At 43.9% G+C, this 16,149-nt stretch overlaps 1 protein-coding gene across 1 annotated transcript in view; it reads right to left on the reverse strand.

Moving 5' to 3' along the window:
* The window catches only part of PFKFB3 (6-phosphofructo-2-kinase/fructose-2,6-biphosphatase 3), a 36,307-nt gene extending 20,418 nt beyond the window's left edge, over positions 1 to 15,889 (reverse strand). Inside the window, exons 1-4 of the mRNA XM_015827787.2 lie at positions 15,811 to 15,889; positions 4,242 to 4,367; positions 3,130 to 3,226; positions 482 to 548 (exon numbers count right to left, since the gene is read on the reverse strand). Coding sequence (XP_015683273.2) covers positions 482 to 548; positions 3,130 to 3,226; positions 4,242 to 4,367; positions 15,811 to 15,889 — 369 coding nt within the window. The remainder of the gene's footprint in view (positions 1 to 481; positions 549 to 3,129; positions 3,227 to 4,241; positions 4,368 to 15,810) is intronic.
* Positions 15,890 to 16,149: the final 260 nt, after the last annotated feature.

Below are 16,149 nucleotides of genomic sequence, written 5' to 3' on the forward strand. Positions count from 1 at the left end.
AGGGTCCCAGTGCAAGGTTTATCTTTTCTTCTCTTCAAATAAAAAAAAAAAAGCCAGACTACCATCCCACATATTTTTGGCCATGAAGACAAGCGAAAATTCAAAGAATCACAAGTTTGAGGGATCCTTGATGCTCTCTGAACTTGGTAGTCTTCTTGCAGACATTTCGTTATCCAAACTAGCTAACATCATCATGAGCACTGATGATGTTACCTAGGTTGGTAATGAAACGTCTGCAAGGAAACAACCAAGCTCAGAGAGCACCAAGGACCCCTCATTTCAATGCTGTTACAAATATTCCCCTTTATTGGAATCACAGGTTTCAACCTACTGTGGACTCCGGGATCTCTAGGGATTCCTGCAAATTTAAAACCACAAGGTAGGTCTGGAGGAGTTTCATTAAAACAATTTAAATTAGACCAGGCGGGGCTGTGTCAAACAAGGCCATCTTCACAAGATGTCTTCAAGGAACATCACTTACTGCAATCTGACCACCTTCGTCAGACAGGTAGAGTTTGACATCTCTCAAGGCACTTAAGGCACACTGTCTGTAAGTAAAGCACAAAAGGCTGATTAAGGCTTGTTTAGATCATCACACAACAGTTTAAAAACAACCCTCAGGCTATTTAGTAAGGCTGTCTGGTTTGCAAGATAGCAGCATGGAGACCAGGGTCTTGAGATCTTTGGACTGTCATCTAGGAGTAGCCCTGATGAGGTAATTTTGTAAAATTTCTACCAAGAATAATCACCTCAGTATCATGCTTCTTTTCTATCTGGTCATCTTAGTTGCCTCATCGTAACTCTGGGAAAAATTTAACCAGTAAGAATGTTTTGAACATTGTAGGGAAAATAAATTTAAATAAGAATTTAAATAAGAACCGGTGAGGTAATTTTGGATACAGTCCACCTCACCTCACCAAAGATATACACTGCTCCTTCACCAGGTCCCTCAAGATAAACAACGTATCACTTTCTGTCAGAAATGTGCTTAGTGCAGAGAAAGGGGATACTCTGCAACCAGCTTCAGGAAGGACAAAAATATAATAACATTTTAAAAATCTCCACAGTGGGAGTAAAAACTACATGTATTCACACATCCCAAGGGTGTTTTTTTCAAAAGGCAACTGAACTTTCTTTGTTTTTCCTTGAAGAAGTCTCCTGCTTGGGAAGGGTTGGACTAGATGACCTACAAGGTCCCTTCCAACTTTGCTAATTCTATTCTATTCTATTCTATTCTATTCTATATTTTCTATTCTGTTCTGTTCTGTTCTAATAACCGTGACCTGGATGACTGAGAATCTCCATAGACACATATGGAGGGTTGGACTAGATGACCTCCAAGGTCCCTTCCAACTATCATCATCATTATCATCATCATGTAGTTTCCAGAACGGCTGCTTAAATAAAGCAGATCCTTAACTTACAACCACAATTCAGCCCAAAACTTCTGTTGCTAAGTTGTTAAGTGACCGTCACTGCAGTTGTTAATTTAGTAACACGGTTGTTAAGTGAATCTGGCTTCCCCATTGACTTTGTTCATCCGAAGGTCACAAAAGGGGATCACGTGACCCCGGGACACGGCAACTGTCATAAATGCGAGCCAGTTGCCAAGCCTCTGAATTTTGAACAGAGATGCTGCGACGGTCGTTACGTATGAAAACTGGTCATGTCACTTTTTTCAGTGTTGCTGTAACTTCAAACAGTCACTAAAGGCACTGTTGTAAGTTGAGGACTCGCTGCCGAGGTTTGTGCAGCTTCATCCATAACCCTGAGGACTAGCACCTTAATTGATACATAGGTGGAAGCTCACACACACACACACACACACAAAGGAATTGCAGTCTGGATTTTAGAAATTTCTGTTCGCAATAAAATTCCTTTTATCATGCAGCTGAGGTTGCTTGCAGATTTGTCTGACTCCTGCGAAGCAGTTGCTTTCTCTTTCCACAGCCAGGGTAAAGCCCTTCGGCCACGGGGTGCATGGAATCTGTTGTGGGCTTTTGTATGCCACAAAACCGGCGCTTGGACGCCACCCCAGCTCCTTAGGAGAAGGAGGCAATTGTGCCTTGTTCAAACAGTCAGCTGGAACGGTCAACAAAGGACAATGTCTCCATTTACACACCGAAGAATACGGCTGTGGATTTGCCTCTTTCAAGTGCGGAAAGCAGGAAGGTTAAAGACTTTCCTGTAACAATCTATTCACGTGGTTGGAAAAGGACTACTCTGATACAGGTAGTCCTCGCTTAGCGTCCGTCCCAAGTTACGACCAAGAGAGGGAAAGAGAAAGAAAAGAAGGGAGGGAAAGAAAGGGAAAGAGGGAAAGAGGGAAAGAAAGAAAGAAAGAAAGAAAGAAAGAAAGGGAGGGAAGGAAAGAAAAGAAAAGAAAAGAAAAGAGGAAAAAAGAGAGGGAAAAAAGAGGGAAAGAAAGAGGGAAAGAAGGAAGGAAGGAAGGAAAAGAGGGAAAAAGAAAGAGAGGGAAAGAAAGAGGGAAAGAAAGAAAAGGAGCGAAAGAAAGAAAAATGGAAAGAAGGAAGGAAGGAAAGAAGGAAGGAAGGAAAAGAGGGAATAAGAGAAAGAAAGAGGGAAAGAAAGAAAAGGAGTGAAAGAAAGGGGAAGAGGGACAGATGGGAAGAAAAATGGAAGGAAGGAAGGAAAAGAGGGAGAGAGAAAGAAAGGGAAAGAAAGAGGGAAAGAAAGAAAATTAGGGAGGGAAAGAAAGGGATAGAGGGAAGAGGGAAAGAAAAATGGAAGGAAGGAAGGAAGGGAAAGGAAGGAAAAGAGGGAAAGAGAGGGAAAGAAAGAGCGAAAGAAAGAAAAAGAGCGAAAGAAAGGGGAAGAGGGAAAGATGGAAAGAAAAATGGAAGGAAGGAAGGAAAAGAGGGAATAAGAGAGAGAAAGAGGGAAAGAAAGAAAAGGAGTGAAAGATAAAAAGAAAGAAAAATGGAAGGAAGGAAGGAAAAGAGGGAGAGAGAAAGAGAGGGGAAAAAAGAGGGAAAGAAAGAAAAGTAGGGCGGGAAAGAAAAGGAAAGAAAGAAAGAAAGAAAGAAAGAAAGAAAGAAAGAAAGAAAGAAAGAAAGAAAGAAAGAAAGACAGACAATTCAACGAAATTTGGAAACCCATCAGGCTTACTTGCGGACTTTCATAGCCTCCTCATTGTCGGGACGGAAGAAGTTGTAAGAGCTGTAACGTTTCACAGCCTCACGGCGATACTCGCCAACATTGAACACTGCAAAAGAGATGAAGACGTCAATCAAGCTGCTTGTACAATGCGTTTTTTTTAAAAAAAATAACCTTTTCTGCCCTCTTGAGATTTCCTAGTGGAAACACTGTTGCCACGCCAATTCCATACAGGTAGTCCTCAACTTATAACATTTAGTGACCGTTCAAAGTTACAACGGTGCTGAAAAAAGGGACTTATGACCATTTCCCACACTTACGACCATTGCAGCATCCCCACGGTCGTGTGACCAAAATTCAGACGCTTGGCACCTGACCCGTATTTACGACGGTTGTGGTGTCCCCGGGATCCCCTTTTGTGACCTTCCAACAAGCAAAGTCAAGGGGGAAGCCAGATTCATTTTACAACCGTGTGACTTAATAACCGCCATAATTCGCTTAACATTTGTGGCGAGAAAGACAGTAAAATTGGGCCAAACTCACTTAACATATCTCGCTTAGCGATGACGACTCAACAGTGGTCATAAGTTGGGGAGTACCTGTACCCATCAAGTTGAAGGCCTCAAGCTCGACCCTCCTAAGGCTTTGATTTCACACCCGTTAAAAATCGATTCACCTCAGAGCTCAATGTCATGGTTCCGACAGATGAAACTCTTCAAAGAACTTTGAGGCATTGTTTACCTTAAAGAATCTTTATTTGAGAAGCATAGCATCGGCACTAACACAGTCGAAGCCAAAAACTGGATTCCCCTCCTCTAAGCACAATTCCCTCCTCCAATTAAGAGTCATAAATCACATTCTCCAATTAGTTAGAAATGCAGGCTTCCCCTCCAGTTCTCCAGCCGCCAATTCTTATCATCTCTTATTTCAATAACCTTGATTCTCACGCTAGGTTCAGTATGGTTATGTCTAGCTAAACTCTCATGCACATTCCTCCCCCCCCCCCCGGGCATCATCTAACTCTAGCTCTAACTCTAAGAGTAAAACATAAAAAGAAAAGGGTTGCATCTCCGTCTGTTGTCGAGGCAAAAACCTCCGATATAGTTAGCAGCGTTGACACTCACCTTTTGTCGGCACACCAATCCAGTTGAGGTAGCGGGTGAGTTTTTTTGAAATGTAGGTTTTCCCGCGAGCCGGCAGACCCACCATCACGATGACCGTGGGGGAATTGGTGAGTTGTGGGCCACATACTGCAGGGAAGAAGACAGAAAGAAAGAAAAAAAAAAAGATAGTTAAAAAAATATTTTAGGGCGAAATGGCTTTTATATTGTACTTTTATTTCCAATACAGGCATACCCAAACATACGTAAGTAGCAAAAAAGAGAGAGAGACGACCCGGGAACTTTGCTTAGTCCAGCGGTAGGCAACCTTGGCTCTTTTATGACTCGTGGACTTCAACTCCCAGAATTCCTGAGCCAGCATGGCTCAGCTTGGAAACCTCTCCCTTTCCCCTCAGCGTGGCTGGCTCAGGAATTCTGGGAGTTGAAGTCCACGAGTCATAAAAGAACCAAGGTTGCCCCCACCCCTGGCCTATATCAGGGCTCCTCAACTTTGGCTAATTTAAGACTCGTGAACTTCAACTCCCAGAATTCCTCAGCCAGCATGGCTCAGTTTGGAAACCTCTGCCTTTCTCCTCAGCATGGCTGGCTCAGGAATTCTGGGAGTTGAAGTCCACGTGTCATAAAAGAGCCAAGGTTGCCTAACCCTGGCTTAATCAAAAGTTTAAAAAAAACAGCTCACTTGCAAATGGAAAAGGCTACCCTTAAAAATCCAAATTCTTCTTCCCTTGTGTGAGAAAAAAGACTTAAATACTTCAGTGTAACTAATTCTGAGAAAATCTTAGCCAGTAAAGAATGTTTGGAATATTGTGGGGAAAACAAATTTAAATAAGAATTTTGTCAACAGGATCTTATGACGAGGCAATCCAGAGGATCAATTAGAAAAGAGGCTTTATACTGATGTGGTTATTATTTGCAGAAACATGAGAAAAATGTCTATATTTAATTGTCATTTATTCAAATAAACAAGAACTGTATTAATGTAAGGTTGGCACAAGGGAATATTATTGGAAGAAGAGAAAACCAAGCGAAGCCATTATGTGGACTACAGAATTAAGAGAAATTAATTGTTATTGTTTTTTTAAATATAAACCCAGACAACGCGCTGCTTACCAAATATTAAGGTGATTAGGTTAAAAATAACATATATATATATATTTTTTAAAAATCCAAATTCTTCCACGATCTTGGTGCATGGCTGTAAACACACCGTTTCTCAGCCTCAGTCTTCCTTATCTGCAGAATGGGGCTAATATCACAAATAACACAGATCAGGTTGAAAAAGAGTTGCCTTCTGGCGAGATGGAAGGCAAACATATTTAATAAAAAAGGCACATGGTGGGTGAGTGCCATTAGTTAAGGATTAGTTAAGGACCTACATTCAATCGCACAAAAACATAGGGACCCCCCCCCCCCCAATTTTACCCTTCTCCTCTCTCCAAATCAAATTTGTTCCACTTAGTCAAATCAGGCTTTTATGCAAAATAAAGCCTTCCTTGATCAAGGGAGTTGGTCAAACCACATCCCTTCCTCACCTCTTTGAAATGCATCACTCACAAACGGCCTGGGTGATAAAATATACACCAGAAATGAAAACTGCCTGGGTGTCTTATTATTCTTTTCCACAAGGTTAAGTTTTTCTCTTGTCCTAAAAATGATCTTTCCTGGCGTGAGGCGTTCAGCTACAACTCCCATCTAGCTCAGCCAGGATGGCTGTTGCAATATGCCAGCAATCCGTGTGGCTTAAATCAGGGGTCCCCAAAGTTGGCAACTTTAAGACTTGTGGACTCCAACTCCCAGAATTCAACTGGGAGTTGAATTCAACTCCCACAGCTGGCTGGGGAATTCTGGGAGTTGAAGTCCGCAAGTCTTCAAGTTGACAAGTTTGGAGACCCCTGGCCGAGACTTGTCTTAAAACAGGGGTCTTCAAAACTTGGTCCTTTTATGACTTGTGGACTTCAACTCCCAGAATTCCTCAGCCAGCGTGCCTGGCTGAGGAATTCTGGGATGAAGTCCACACGTCATAAAAGGACCAAGTTTTGAAGACCCCCCGTCTTAAAATATTCTTGGGATCTCTAAAGCATCTCACAACACACCTACATGGCATTTAAAGGCCCACCCCATCATTATCTACACCACTGGACTGAAAAACTGATATTTTAGAAAAGCTAGATTTTAAAAAATCTTTTAGGTTAAGGAAAAAAGAGTAACTTGCAATTAAATCGTACCTCGACTACGTTAAGGCTATACTTGTTGTCTCATAAATCTAGATTAACGGCTTTGCTAAACCCAGAACTGCCTTCCAATCAAATGTGGGCTTGTGGTTTAAATTCCCACTGTATCCAAATGCTTGTTTCCAGCCAAGCCATCAATTCTAAAAAATCTGGTATTTTGGCTCCTGTTTCTCAAATGACATGGCAATGGCAAAGCTGAACTACACAAGGCATGTGTGACTGCACCATTTGCTTCCATGCATCACACTAAGCCACGATGTTCTTTATAAACCATGATTCGTGGCTTATAGTAAATTCTGTCGCAGACCTAACAAACCTGGCCTGTAGGGAAGGCGGGGAAGAGACAGTGCAAAAAAGAGCGATGTGTATGAGTATTCTTCACATGGCTGCATCTAAAGCTTTAAAAGACTAGGAATGGGATCTACTATTCTTGAATTAACACTATAAATATTGTTTGATTACTATAATAAACAACATGAAAAGTGCATGGAATGGAACCCTGTTTTTCCACCTGGTAACCAAAGGCTACACTGCTAAGAATCAGTGGAAGAATTATCAGTGGCAAAACAAATAGCGAATAAACTAAGAGTGGATATTTATATCAAGATTTTCTCCTTGGCACTTTAAATAATTTCAAGACAAGTTATATGCACATTTAGAGCCAGGCTCAGAGATAAAAACACAGCTCACTTCCAATTAGCAAGGAACCTGCTTTAGCCAGCAGGAAATTTGGCTGGGATTATAATAAAACCTGAATATGTGTATGCTTTAAACGGTCTGGACTTTTGTTCCTTCCCAAAATGGATCTATTTTACAAATCATGCTAAGCAAGCAAGCAGATTGATTTGGACGCAAATCCCTTTATAACAACAAGGCTAGGAAGAAAAATCGGGAGAGAATCCAATTCAAAGAAAGCGGGGTCTTTTTGCATCAAACGTAATTTTTTAAAACAAAACTTCTAGAGGTGAAATGTATTTTGCCTTCCTAGATTATGAAGTTCAGACGTAGATCCCTTTCACGGGCTATGAAGTAGATTAAACATCGTAAAAGTTTAGAGCCTGCCCACGAGACAGCGAAAATATCAATAATTTGACCGATCGTAAGGCTTTAAATATATATATATATTTTATTGCAATCGCTCAACTCAAGACTTAAAAAGATAGGGAGCCGTCTCTATGCATTAGGACTCGTGCAAAAGCTTTCGCCCAGCCCTGCTTGTAAGAGTTCGTGCGAAGAATCACGCTGCCACTTTTTCCTTAACTCCATCCTCAGCCAGTCCTAATGCAGCTCCGGAGATCTTACGTGGTGGACGTGCCATCTGGCAGAAAACGAATGGATCGCCCTTAGGAATCCTAGCTGAAGCATCACTTTGGAGCTGGTCCCCACCTCCTCCCTAGAGGAGGAGTCAGGGTGTTTAGGAGGTGGCGATGCAAACACACTCACAAATACACTCACTCTGGCAACTCCAAAGGCATCCAAGGCCAGGGAGCTTTGTTGCTTCGGGGTGCTTGGAAAAAAAAGAAAGAAGCCACGCACCGCCCCATTGTGGGATTTTCCCCCCCCTGCTATTTGCATTAAGAGATGCAGACATGCACGCACACACAAGGCTCATCCTGCATCCAAACCAGCTAATTGCATCCCAGTCAGCTATTTTTTTTTAATTATTTAAAACAGGAGGTATGTGTTCCCCACAAAGCTGAGTAGAATTCACTCAGTTGGCTAGCAGTGCAGGAGAATCAAACCCAGAGAACTGAAATACACAAAGCAGCACTAAGGGAAATCCTGAAAGGGTGATTTTAAACACAAAAGGAAAGCATTTCCTTTGCGATTAAGCCTTAAGCCGCAGGGCTAAGTGTCTGAAACAGCCCCAATTTGCAAAAATATTGATGGAATTGTCTCCGGAGGTGAGGCTGTGTAGATTAACAAAACCCTGCAGAGAAAAAGTACAGTTTTTGCATTCGGACAAAAATATTGCACTTCTACAAGGGATCTGATTTTTTTTTAAACAACTCTCTTTCCTCCTGGTGGTTCTGAATGCCTATTAATCTAATGAAAGGCCCTAGTTAGGAAACACATTCTTTTAAAATAAAAGTCTCTATAATCTTCATCTCTTCCACTTTTCTTTCTGTTCTCGGATTATTATTATTTTTTGTTCTGCACCCAAAGCCCACTTATAAAGAGAATACCTGAGTAGCTGAAGGCAATTTTCATCAAAAAGCTCAACTCAAAAGGCAATTCTAAACACAGTTAATAGGACTTTCTTCTGAGTAAAAGAGATGAGCAGATGCAAAGGGCACAAACAAACTAGCTTCCCAAAATGAGAAGGAAGAAGAAAGAAGAAAGAAGAAAGAAGAGGAGGAGGAGGAGGAGGAGGAGAAGGAGAAGGAGAAGGAGAAGGAGGAGAAGAAGAAGAAGAAGAAGAAGAAGAAGAAGAAGAAGAAGAAGAAGAAGAAGAAGAAGAAGAAGAGGAGGAGGAGGAGGAGAAGGAAGAAGAGGAGGAGAAGAAGGAGGAGGAGGANAACAACAACAACAACAACAACAACAACTTCACGTTAGGCTGAGATTTAAATAAACCCAGTTGGGATTTTTCTCTACTGCTTTGCAAAGACATATTAAGCCAATACCAGACAAATGCATTTATCTTATCAGAATGACCATCACCTATCAAACAAAAGATATCAAGTCCTTTTTCGAAAAAACAAAAAAAAAGCAACAACTTGGGAGAATTTTAAGAGGAAGCTAGACTTATCAAAGATGATTTAACTGGTTCTTCTGCATGTTGCAGAAGGCTGGATTAGTGGACCAACTCCACCATTCTATGATTTGGCCGCTCCCGTCAATGAGCTGGGATTGACACTTCCTCGGAGGGAAGCGAATTCACATCCTTTAGAAGACACAACACAATCAGGAACTTTCTTGGCCTGTCCAGCTGCAATCTCTTAATTCTATTGCCTCTGCAGAAAATAGGCACGAAACATTAGGTGGTGTTCACCAAAAAGCAGAGATTTTTTTCTAAAATGGAAAATCTTAAGAGAGGAGTACAGTACTGAGGATTAAACAGATCCCGGAATACCACTTGAGATATTTTGGTGTACTTTGTCAGGACGAAAGAAGAGATTTTTGCAGTAAAGTATAAAAGGCTGAAGACTGATATAATCAACCCAGGTACTTCTAAAGCAGGGCTCCCAATACAATGAGCTTCTTACAATAAACCATTATTTTCTTAATGAATACAACTGTAGCACCAGTTATTTACAAATTAGCAATCCAGAGATAAAGCCCATTATAGCTAGAGGGGCCCAGGTTTCTGGAATTGATCTGTCCTTTGAAGTCTTTGATGAATGACTAAAGGCTGCGGAAACTCAAAATTTCTTCCAAGGAGAAAAGGTCCATAGGGATTCCGTGGGGAAAAGTTTCTTTTAGCACATCTTTTCACAAATAATTCAGAGGAGGAGGAGGAGGAGGAAGAAGAATTTACAATCCATTATTTTCCTCCTGCAGAAATATTTTCAAGAGACTGGTGTGCCCGGGATGGATTTGAAAAAGTGTTATTTTGAAAAAGGCTATCCAAAGTTAAATAAAAAATCTACCCAGAAGTAGATTTCCAATGTTGGAAAAAGGAACGTTTGCCCACTATAGAAGAATGGTCACTTAAAGTCTCAAATTTAGCAGAAATGGCCAAGATTTCCGCTTATGTGAAGGATTACTCACAAGAAAGATATATTTCGGTTTGGAGAAGATGGATAGATTATATTGAGAGAAACTAAAAAGTTTCATTTGGTTTTTGAGTGAATTTTAGAGTACTAATGTAGTTTATATGTTATAATAGTTTATTTATTTTTATTTCTAAATATTAATATGATGTTACAATTATTGTGTTTAATACTAGTATATTTGTTTAAAAGAGAGTTAAAGGATGTTACAGATTTGTTAATTTAATAGTTGATTAATGTTAGACAGAGTATGATTATTGTATTGTTAACCCTGTGATTGGCTCTGGGAAGCGGGGGGGGGGAGGGAGGAGTGGAAGGGTGGGTTTGGGGGAGAGGGGGAATTATATTGTAAAACTTTTATAAAATTTTCAATTAAAAAAAAATCTACCCAGAAGTTGCCTCCAATCAAGGGTTTGCATCAATCCAACAAGTAATTTCCCACCATCACAATTGTGAGCCCTTCCACGATAAGGCACAACTGCTGGTGACATCTGCCTCTCCCTTGATGGACTTTAAGGGCCATAAAGAGAAGGAGGAAATTGAGAAATAAAAGGATTAACACAGTGTTAAGTACCGTCCCGCCCAGATACATGTTACAGGAGGACAGGAAGCCAAAAGGGAAATCCTGGAAATGCAATTAAGACAGCATTTATATTAGAATCTGTTGCATGTTGCATCTCATCTGTGGCTCTTTTTTTTTTTTTTTTTTTAAAGATGGAAGTGTACTGATAGAAGAGAATTTATCTATAGCTCAGCGTTGAAGTGTAGGATCCTTTGTGCTTTGCTTGTTTTCTTGCAGATGTTTCATGACTCAAACTAGATAACATCATACAGTTCTAGACTGATGATGCATGGATGATGTTACCTAGTTTGGTAATGAAACATCTGAAAGAAAACCACCAAGTTCAGAGAGCATCAAGGACCCCTACAGTCCTCCTCCTCCTCCTCCTCTCCAGAAACCTACTCCCTTTTATCACTGATGATGTTGCCTAGTTTGGTAATGAGATGTCTGCAGGAAATCAACCAAGCTCAGAGAGCACCAAGGACATTTACACTTGCGGTCAAGGCTTAGTGACCACACATATATTTTTCCCATGATTATCCATCCCTAACCTGGTTTTTCAACGATAAACTGGGCAAAAAGATTCTGGGGTGGCATCAGCTTTGGGCCAATCCAACCCTACTTTGCCTGCTTATGATTCAAGCTACTGTGTGAAAACAGGAGCCAAGTTCCCCCATCGTTTGGACAGAGCTGATGAAAAAAAGGTTGGGCTGCTGAGTTTTGAGGCAAAATAAGACTTTCACACGGAGTGAACTAAGAGCTTCTGGGAGATGCCTCCGTCTCTCTTTGGCTTCCCCCCTTGGCAGTCCTGAGTCATCTGACAGGACCTGGCCCTGGTTTGACAGGCGGCTTTCGAGGATTGCAGATGCAATCCAGCTTTTCATCAGCAGTGATTTATAGTTGTACACATTCACACAGCTTTGCGGTTCACCCAAAAAGGTACTTACGTAATTAGTTAATGACTTACATGTAAGGGTATATTTATGTGTGTGTGTGTGTACATACACACACACACATATATACATCTATCTATCTATCTATCTATCTATCTATCTATCTATCTATCTATCTATCTATCTATCTATCTATCTATCTATTCCATCTCTCCTCTATCTATTCCATCTATCTATTCCATCTATCTATTCCATCTATTCCATCTATTCATCTATCTATCTATCTATCTATCTATCTATCTATCTATCTATCTATCTATCTATCTATCCCATCTCTCCTCTCTCATCTATTTATCTGTCTATCTGTCTATCTGTCTATCTATCTATCCCATCTCTCCTCTCTCATCTATTTATCTCTGTCTATCTGTCTGTCTATCTATCCCATCTCTCCTCTCTCATCTATTTATCTCTGTCTATCTGTCTATCTATCCCATCTCTCCTCTCTATTCCATCTATCTATCCATCTATCTATCTATTCCATCTCTCCTCTCTCCTCTTCCATCTATTTCATCTGTCCGTCCGTCCGTCCGTCCATCCATCCATCTATCTATCTACTCTCTCTATCTATGCATACATGCATATATGTCAAATCCAAGAATATACTTGATTGTTTTCTGCATAAGATTACAGTAAGTCCTTGACTCACATTCGCTAAGTGACCACTCAAAGTCACAACAGCACTGAAAAAAGTGACTTACAACCATTTTCTGGAATACAAAATACTGTAAAAAATTCATCATTTCTCCAGGAAGGTGATCCTTTGAGTCTCCTAACCTGGGAGATGTCACTTTTCAGCATCTTTCTCTTTCTCTCTCTCCCTCCCTTCTCTCACCCAGACTTTTTATGACTCAATCAGTCTTTATTACGATCATTAACTAACTTTTGGCTGAAACAGGCTCGGCATGTACAAGATATATATAAATCTGTACAATGAATGTTCTGTACCTTATAAATAACACAGATTTATTGCTTGCCAGAAGGTCACAAAAGAGGATCACATGACCTCAAGACTCTGCAACCGTCATAAATATGAGTCAGTTGCCAAGCGTCTGAATTTTGATCTCGCGACCATAGGGATTTTGCAATGGTCGTAAGTGTGAAACATGGTTCATAAGTCCCTTTTTTCCAGTGCCGTTCTAACTTCGAGTGCTCACTAAACCAGTTCTCAACCTTTTTAATGCCGCGACCCCAACCGGTCGTAAGTTGAGGACTAAGCCGGTCGTAAGTCGAGGACTAAACCGGTCGTAAGTCGAGGACTACCCAACCGGTCATAAGTCGAGGACTTTCACTGCCCGGGAGCGCTGCGCATGCGTGGTTCCGCCCCCTGCGCCAGCCGAGGCGTAGCTGGCAAGCGGCAGAGACGGAGCAGGCCGACCACCAGCTGGCCCAGCCCAAGGGAGGTAAGGCACCCGCCGGAAAAGGGGAAAAAAATGGCGGACAAAAAAAATGGCAGACAGCCTTGCTTGGCGACCCCCGTGAAATAGTCAATCGACCCCAAATGGGGTCCCGACCCACAGGTTGAGAACCACTGCACTAAACGAATGCGGAATAACTATAATCAACGTCTATCACTCAAAACAACCATAAATTAGGTTCAAATGTTTCAGATGATGCTTACCCGGAGAATGCTATAGTATTTATTAATATTTTTATTTTGTTTTTTTTTTAAATTGAAACGGTCTGTTTCTCTTCTACAAGTATGCAAACAAATCAATCCTTCAAAGCTGCTTGGCGACGCCAGAGGCAGCCCGATAAAAGTCTGGGCAAAGGTAGGATAAATTAAGCCATGTCAGCCGAGAATCCGCGCCCTTTAATCCGGACTGTATAGCCAACTGCTGTGAGTTATCTAATCCTGCTGGAAGTTTTCACAGCTGGATCCAAGAAAATAAATAGGTGGGCCATATCGCCTGACAGCAAATGTTCCACCTGGCTCACCTTCCTGGCAGCCAGGAGGGTCTTAAAGACACAGGGGGCTGGCCACATGGCAGAAAAAGTGGCACCCAAATCACAAAGCAGTCACTGTGCTGATTTGCTTAACGACCAAGCGGGCAAAACTGGACCACTGCCTCACTTTAGCAGCAGAAATGTTGGGCTCAGATGTGGTCACAAGTGAAGGACTACTTGTAGTTAATTAAGGGGCTCAGAATCAAGCCAGTGGGGGAGGGCAGAAGGTGGGAGGGGCCAAATGGCAAGGCAACCCACCCCCCTTCGCCCATGGATAGCTCTTGCAGGCCGCAGGGCATCTTCCCAAAACTTGACCACCCAGGAGACGGGAGTGCACTTTTCCCGCTCTGGCTCTTGGGCAGAAGTGAAAGAAACCGCCGGATGGAACTGGAGCTGGGGTGGGTGGGTGCTCCACAGCTGCAAGTGGTTTGTCTGAAAGCACTGACCCAAAGGGGAGATCGCCACAACCACGTCCAGGGACTAGAAGCACTTCCTTGCTGCTCTCCGAACTTGGTGGTTTTCTTGCAGAGGTTTCATTACCCAAACTAGCGATGATGTTACCTAGTTATGATGCATTTGCAAGAAAACCACCAAGCTGAGACAGTCCCAAGGACCCCACAGTTCTCCTCCTCCTCCTTTTTTTTTCTCCTTCTTCTTCTTCTCCCTTCCTCTTCTCTTCCTTAAACCGTATTGTCTTCTAGCACTGATGATGTTACTTAGTTGGGTCATGAAAAGTCTGCAAGAAAACCACCCAGCTCAGAGACCACCCAGGACCCCACAGTTCTCCTCGTCCTCCTTTCTCTCTTTCTTCCTCCTCCTCCTCCCCCTTCATTCCTTCTTTCTTCCTCTTCTCCTTCTCTCCTTAAATCATTCCTCCTTCCTTCTTTCTTCCTCTTCTCCTTCTCTTCTTTCACTCCTTAAATCATTCCTCCTTTTCTCCCTTCATTCCTTCTTTCTTCCTCCTCTCCTTCTCTTCCCCTTCACTCCTTAAATCATTCCTCCTTCTCCCCCTTCCTTCCTTCTTTCTTCCTCTTCTCCTTCTCTTCTCCCTTACTCCTTAAACCCTTCTAGCACTGGATGAACTTACCTAGTTGGGTCATGAAACATCTGCAAGAAAACCACCAACACTTCTCCGTCTCTCTTTCTTTCTCCTTCTCCTTCTTCCTTCCTTCTCCCTCCCCTTCTCTTCCTCAAACCAGATTCCCTTCTAACCCCGATGATGTTACCCACCCTAGTTGCATCCCCAAGCGTCTGCAAGAAAAACCGCCAAGCCGAGAGACCACCCAGGACCCCACACTTCTCCTCCTTTTTTTCCCCTTTCTCCTTCTCCCCTTTCATTCCTTCTCCCTTCCTCAAACCATACTCCCCTCCTAGCCCCGACGAGGCCACCTAGTCGGCTCACGAAACGTCCGCAAGGAAACCACACCGAGCTCAAGAGAGCGCCGGGGACCCCCCGCTTTATGAGGAGGGCTGGGAGGGCGCCGCTTGGGGAAGCCCAGGGGAAGCCCGCCGGCACCGCCCCCCACGCCCCCCACCCGCGCGTGCAGCTCGCAACGACCCGCCCCTCCGCCATGCGCTGCGTGCCGTGCCCGGCATCGCCACCACCACCACCGCCTATCCAAGCCCCTTCGCAGCCGGGATGGAGACAGAGAGAGAGAGAGAGCGAGCGCTCCGCCAGCAGGATCCGCCCGGGCTGGGCTGCAAGCGCTCGCTGCAGCGCCCGGGCTCCAGCCGAAAGATCCGGCGGCGGAGCTGTGCAAGCGGGGAAGCAAAAAATAAAAAAACCCCAAGCACGCGTCGGGGTGGCAGCAGCCTCGCTAAGGAAGCGGCCGCTGGAGACGCTGCAGCGGCCTCGGAGCTGCTCCGTCCGTCCGCCGCGCTTGGGCATCGCCGCGCCCCGAGATGCCCGGATCCCCGCCGGCCCAGCCTGCCTGCCGGGATCGGCTTCCCCCTTTCCCCGCGGATCCATCGGCGTTTTAGTCCCGGCCATCTGCGCGTCCCCACCCGGGATGGGTTGGTGTTTTTTTTTCCCCCCCCCCCCCTTCCTTCTCCACCCTTGCTTGCAAAGGCGGCATCTATTCCGATCCGGCCCGGATTCTCCTCCATCCTCCTTCCCTCTCTCTCTTTTCTCCCGAGCTCTCTCCCTCTCTCCCCCCCGCCCGGACTCACATCGGCGCGGCAGCGTGGGGTGGTTGTCCGGCGGCAGCCAAATCTTCTGGATCCGGCTCTGCGTCAGCTCCATGGGCATCTTGGCGAGCCAGGGGTCGCCGCGCTCCGGCTCCACCTTCGTTGCGGATGCGGGATGCGGGACCGGCGGGGAGGGAAGCGCACAAAAGGAGGCGGCGGGGAGAGAGAGTGGGGGGGCTTTGATCGGTCGGGGTGCTGGGGTTGTTTTTTTTTTTTTTCTTCCCCCCGGCCCTGCGGATCGCTGTCTTTTGCAATGGTTCAGGGGCGCCGGAGGGACGCTGAGCGAGGCCGGGCGGAGGGTGCAGCTCCCCCCCCAAAGTC

This window comes from Protobothrops mucrosquamatus, unplaced genomic scaffold (assembly GCF_001527695.2).
Source record: "Protobothrops mucrosquamatus isolate PMUCROS unplaced genomic scaffold, P.Mucros_1.0 scaffold3950, whole genome shotgun sequence".
NCBI lineage: Eukaryota > Metazoa > Chordata > Lepidosauria > Squamata > Viperidae > Protobothrops > Protobothrops mucrosquamatus.